This window comes from Paralichthys olivaceus, chromosome 6, assembly GCF_024713975.1.
Source record: "Paralichthys olivaceus isolate ysfri-2021 chromosome 6, ASM2471397v2, whole genome shotgun sequence".
NCBI lineage: Eukaryota > Metazoa > Chordata > Actinopteri > Pleuronectiformes > Paralichthyidae > Paralichthys > Paralichthys olivaceus.
This window is the reverse complement of record NC_091098.1, coordinates 16371351-16377630: the sequence shown is the minus strand read 5'-3', so window position 1 is coordinate 16377630 and position 6280 is coordinate 16371351. Positions and strand designations below refer to the sequence as shown.

Sequence of the window (6280 nt, the reverse complement as noted above, 5' to 3'; positions counted from 1 at the left end):
ATAAAAATGTACGGGTCTCACAAGGTAGCTCTGTAATCCGACATGTCAACAGGCCAGCAACAGGCAGGTTATTAATAACGCTGCCTGGTTGTGTGTGTGTCTGTGTGTATGGGGTAACCAGGGTTCTCCTGATACTGAACACCACTTTTCTTTGTTCCAGCTCTAATGTCCTGCGGCTCATTAGGCCATAGCAAAGCACCAAGGCCAGCTAAAGGGCACCCCCTCCCCAAAAATGGGAAAAGACTGGCAGCTGGGCAGTACAAACAAATACACAATGTGCAAGAAGAGCATTGGTATCTGTATGAATCAGAGTGCAGGGTCGCACTGTGGCCCAGTGTGCATGTGCCTGTGAACAATCAATCTATGAAATCACCCTGCATCGATATGGCCCTCTGCTGAGGCCATTGTGGGGGAGGAGGAAATTGGTTTTGTAGGTGTGTATGTGATTTTGTGTCCGTGTGTGTATTTGGAGACAGAAAATAGCTTTCTGCACTGCAGATGTAATAACTTGAGGCATGAGGGAGAGGGTGGGAGGGAGCGAGGCAGGGGAGGGAGGGAGGAGGCAGTTCAATTACAATTTCCTCCCCTCCCTCGGTCTACCTCCATGCCAAGTAATTAATTTCAGAGGCAATTACCAAAAGGACTGCAGCCTGCTCGCCTAACTCGAATGGATGAGCTGTCACTGCCTCGTGTGTGTCCTTGAGTGTGTGTGTGAGAGAGAGAGATGCTTCACTCACAAACAACAACCTACCCATGGGGATGATGAGCACAAACACACAAAGATAAACACACTTTCTCTCCTGCAGCGATATCTTACACAATCTAAATCCAAAGACGTCCTGAGGTGATGATCATTATGATCACAGCAATCTTTGATAATTAAGATCTATGTGGGATGGCATGAAGCCGAGTTGAAAAGATGTTATCCTAGTGACACTCCTTATCGACACATCACTGCAATTCCATCACATTCCATTTTCAAACTGATTGTTGTTGTCTGAGTGTTTTTTTTAATCACAAAAGTCTGATGTAGCAGTAGAGAGCAAGGTTGCAATATCAACACATATCTTTCTGCACTTTATTTCAAAGTACTTTAGCAATAGGTTTGTGTGAGCCTATTTGGCTGTGAAAGAGAGGGACCATGTGGGCTGTCAGTGGGGCCTGCCTGCTGACTCTTATCTAACTGTAATGGAATTACTCGCAATTATGCTGCCTCTCCAATGGTGCAGCCCGGAGCGACAGAGTTCCTGAACAAAAAGGGAAACACAGACTGAAACATTCACAGCTTCTCCTTCCAAGTGAGCGAGGCCCTGAAAAGTGGCTTTGAAATATTTCCGCGAGATCAGACAGAGCAGAGGCCTCTGTTACGCCACATGCACTGATTCTGTGCCTGCCATAAGGGGCGGAGCTAGGGTCAAACCCATTACAATTGCTCAAAAGTTCAGAACCAGAATTGGAAATGAAATTGGAAAATAGGGGTAAAAAACTGTGCAGATAATGAAAATGAAATGGAATTGACCTCCACTCTGACAGAGAACAGAGAGTTATAAGGGACTGACAGGGGGAAAATATAAATAAATTAGGGTCAAATAATCAAATAAGAATGGCGTGTGCTGTACACATGCACTCGCATCTGCAAGCTCTGCGTCAGGGGGTGAAACTCATTTATTATTGTGTCCTGATGATGAGACATTCACACACAGAGAAAATTAAACAATAAGGGGGGGGCATATTGTTTACCTGCTGATGCGTTCCTTCAAAAACATCATCAAATGAATTAGTCACAACCTTAATTATTGTATATCAGTATAAATCATATGCTACACTTTGAAGTAATTAACCATTTTGTTATTGTTGGTGTATCAGTGTTGGCTGGTGCAGATAAAAGCTGTCTTTGAGGTTAGGAAAATAAAGAGTGGAAGGTTTGTGGTTGTCTGAGGACCCTGATCAGGCAAAACTAATGTCGAAGTAAATACTTTAGTATTGATCTGCTTCTAGTCCCCTAAGTCTGCAGCATGTGACATGATCGTCTGTAAGCGGGCTGCATGGCGAACATAGCAATCCACACCTACAGTAGTCAGTGAAACCCTTCTGAACCGCCTCCGCACAGAAACTCTGGTTAATTCATCTCAGAGGAGCATGAGGACTGTGTTATGTTGCTATCTCAGTTTCCTCAGAGAGGAACAGAGCTAAGTATCCAAGAAGTAACACAACAGAAGATACAAATCATTGAGTTGCTGTTTAGTTAAAAGAATGATGTCACTCTTAGCTCTAAGTCCATAACAATCTGTAGTTTGCCTTGAGGTAGATGAGCGTCTCCAGGTTCTTTGGTAAGATGTGGCTCCTCTCTAGCCGCAGGCAGCGCTCGGCAGTAGTGAAAATGTTCCCCACCACAGTACCGCAAGCAGGTATGGTGAACGCCCTCTTTGCCACCTGAGCAAGAAGAGGAAAGTCAATAGCTTTACGCCGCCAGTAATGCAAAGCATCTTCGTCTGTTGGTTCCTCTCGTAGATATACGCTTAACTCCTGCTCCAGGCTCTTGGCCTGTGTTGCGGGTCTCTGTTTGATGAAAGAGAACAACTTGCAGGGCCGAGAAAGTGAGGAAACTGGCGATGGAGCAGGAGATGGAGCAGGAGGAGTCTGGGATTGAGGGTGTGGTTCTGTATTGAGATCTACGGGGCTGGAGGCTGCGGAATGTTTGGATAACTCCTCAATTAGAACCTGTCTGTGCCAGTCAGGGTTGCTGCTCCAAGTGAGCTTGAACTGAGGGTCCAGAGTGGTGGCAGTGATGTAGAGGGGGTCCTCCAGGATGGGGGCCAACCGACGCTCTAGAGCCTGGCTGAGGGCCACCAGGAGAGAGGGGCAGTTGGGGGTCAACGTCTCAGAGAGATGCTTACGAAGACCCAGGACACATGGCAGCCCTAAGCTGATGGACACATGTCTTTCTGCCTGTCTGTCTCCATGCACCATGTCCCAGGCCTCAGTGAAGGGCTCCAAAGTGTCAGTGAGCTCCCTCAGGAGGGCTCTCTCTGAAGCGCTCGGTGCCAGCTCCCCTGGACCACTCACCTCCTCCAGGAACTCCACTGAGTCCAGCAGCCGTCGAAGCACCTGCATCAAAAATCAAACAAAAATTTCTTTTTTTTACCCTTGAAACACATTTGATTGTGTTCCTGCAGAAAAGCTAAAATGTCATCATTCTTTGAATACAAAACTTTATAAAACTACACCAGTCATTGAAACTAATATATTATATAGGCATAGTATATAATGGTAACACTAAAACATCATAAGCAGTGTATGATGTAGTTGGAAAACATACTGGGTCATTTAAATTTGTTATTAACATATTTGTTCCTTCAGTGACTGGTGCAACTGATAATATAACATAGTTTTAATAGAAACCAAATGTAAATGTCCTATTTAAAATGTCCTTATATCTACTTATGATATAGATAATGTTTTATTCATTATTTATAAAGGATGTATTGTCTGTAAACTACTATCACCAATATCACATACCTTAAGCTGAGCAGCCCAGTCTCTAACTGCAGAGGGGGCACTTCCTGGTCCCCCCATCATCAGTCCAGTACCATCAAATACTTGGCTTAGTTTCTCAGGTGGCACAGCAGAGGTAATGTAGTTATAGAAACAAGCAGCCTTGGCCAGTGTGGAGGAGAGCTGCGGACAGGAGCGCAGCCCCTCCCTGACACACTGTTCCAGAGAGCGAGAGAAACAGTCCACCCGACAAACACCTAGACCCTGCTCCCAGGAGTCCTCCCATTCCCCTTCATCCGCCCCATCACCATGACCGTTCCTGATCCCTTCTTCTGCGTCGTTACCATTGTCCACCTCGTCTTCACTGTTGTCATCTTGCATGCTAGTGAGATGAGGTGACACCAGGAAACCAGGAAGACAACATGGCTTTGTGGTTGCCGTGGCCAGAAAAGGGTCCGCGACGACACGAAAAGCTCTCCCTGACACCCCGTGAGAGTGGCAGACTTCATCAAATTCTGAAAGGATGCGATTGCCGGAGGTGCCGCCGGTCAGGGGAAGGCATGCGAGCAGGGCTGAACGCATCTGCCAATCCGATGTGAGAAAATGGCAGGTGACACTGAGGTAACTGCAGAGAGAGAGAGAAGAGATGGCAGTGAGAGAATCAAAGTTGGAATCAAGTTGTTCTTGGTTACTTTTACCTCCGTACCCTGATGTGGCTCCAGAAAAGCCCCTCCAGAGATCCAGGCTGAGGCTAAGGGCATGTGCTGAGGCCAGGGCCTGACGGGTGGTCAGCTGGACTTGGTAGGCGTAGGCTGGGAGGAGCTGACTCTGGATGTAGTGCTGATGCTCTGGGGTGTAGCGTGGCTCCAAGAACTGCAGCAGCTCCCTGAAACCTTGGTTTTCCACTATGGACACTGGCTGCAGGTCAAGCACGATCATCTTGGCTATAGCCTCTGAGATCAACACCTATGGTGACAAAGACCAGTGTAAATAACCCTTATGATGATGATTTCATTGCAATGACCCATTAGATAAAACAGGGTTACATCAACAGTGGGACAGCTATTTGCATCTCAAGTGGTGTATAACTGCACCTGACGTGGGTCATGTCTGTCAAACTTGGTCGCCCCTCCTCCAGAGCCTACTCCTCCGTCCAGAGTTCCCATTCCACCAACACCTCCTCTTCCTCCTCCTCCTCCTCCTCCTCCTCCAGTAGTGATGGGAACACTGAAGCGTGTATTCCCTCCATTGCTGGTGAACGTGTGCAGGGAACCAGTAGAGTAACCCTCTCTCTTCATATCCTTCCTCTTCACAAAGTCATCATACATGGCCTGGTGCTTCCGCTATTTGGGAGAGTGGCATAGTAGTGTTATTGGCTGACAGGTAGAATATTTAATTTAGTGCTTAGTGCTTATATATATCCCCTGTTGACTTGTCTATATTTCTGTGGAAGAGGGTACAATATGGATGACTCTGACTATCATTGATTTACATACATTTGTTTTTTAACCGTTTCCTATTATTTGCCTTAATTTTTTTTTTAAAGGTTCAGTGCGTAGAATTTTGTGACATCTAGTGGTTAGGTTTGCAGCTGAATCTCCCTCACCTCACCCTCCCCTTCCAAACATGAAAGAGAACCTGTGGTAGCCTTCAGTTGTCATAAAAACTCAAAAGTTTTTAGTTTGTCCAGTAAAACATGTCAAGTATTTAAATAAAAGGGCCAGTTATAGGGTAAAGAAAACAATAAATTGCACAATTTAGATGAAACACACTAGTGAAAAGATCACTAGGATTATTTTATATTCAACTATATACATAAAGTGTGGACCCTGACTTGAGGTTTGAACTAAGCCTCACCCTGACTCCATGTGTTTGAACCATGAGGAGGCCTCTCCTGAAGTCTGCATTTGACTGGTAATTACAGCTTCTCTCTGAATATTGCAGTTATTCTCATCTGTTTGGTTTTGTTGCAGTAAACTCATTCAGGTCCAGGCACCACACAGAAATATGTCAGGACTGAAAACAAGTGCAGAGGATCCGTCCCTTCACGATAACAAGCGCATAACACCTTATTCTGAAGTCATTACCTTGAGATGCGTTACGAAGTTGGACGTGACGCTGCGCTTCGCCTGGATCCTGGTGCCACAAGCTTTGCAGTTGGACTCGATTTTGCCATTTTCTCCCTCGAACACAATATTGAAGTAATCCAGGATGGACACCTTCGCGACCGACGCCATTGGAGCCGACTCTTCCTCTGCTCTGGAGCACGAATCAACTTGCGGTGTGAGTCCGAGGTATCAGCCTCACCTCGGCTCCGATCATGAGCGCATGCAGGCCGGCGTGTTTACCTCCCGATCCCCGGCTCAGACATCCGCAGGAAAAACCTCGCTGCCGGTTGCGCAGACAAAAAGGAAAATGGGATTCTCGAAGCGGCAGTTGCGGAGATTTTTCACGTCCGAAATCGGCCACGATCGGCGGATGTTCTGGGAGCATCAATGACAATGTGACGGCGAGGATACATCCACCGTGCCCGCGCTCCCATCCGACGGTCGAACGCAAGTGGAGGCAGCGCGCCGTGTTTTCATGGAGGCGTGTGGACGGCGGTGTCATCGGGGCAGGAAGTGCACACAGCACTCGGGAGTTTCATGTCCCTCCCATCTCGACAGTTCCCGGGAATGTTCGGCTGTGCCCGGTCAAAGCTGCTGGGATCTCAGGGTGGTGGCGCTCTTTCAAATTATTACAAATATAATAGCATAACAGCAGGTATTTATTTGTATATTCCTTT

General features: G+C 46.7%; 1 protein-coding gene across 1 annotated transcript; it reads right to left on the bottom strand.

Annotated features, from left to right (window-relative positions):
* Nucleotides 1-1659: 1659 nt before the first annotated feature.
* Nucleotides 1660-6134, bottom strand: LOC109635006 (zinc finger BED domain-containing protein 4). The gene is made up of 5 exons (XM_020095887.2): nt 5583-6134; nt 4590-4838; nt 4202-4461; nt 3520-4120; nt 1660-3108 (listed from the first exon to the last, which is right to left on the bottom strand). The coding sequence occupies exons 1-5, from the start codon at nt 5730-5732 to the stop codon at nt 2272-2274; spliced, it is 2097 nt and encodes a 698-aa protein (XP_019951446.1). The 5' UTR covers nt 5733-6134; the 3' UTR covers nt 1660-2271.
* Nucleotides 6135-6280: the final 146 nt, after the last annotated feature.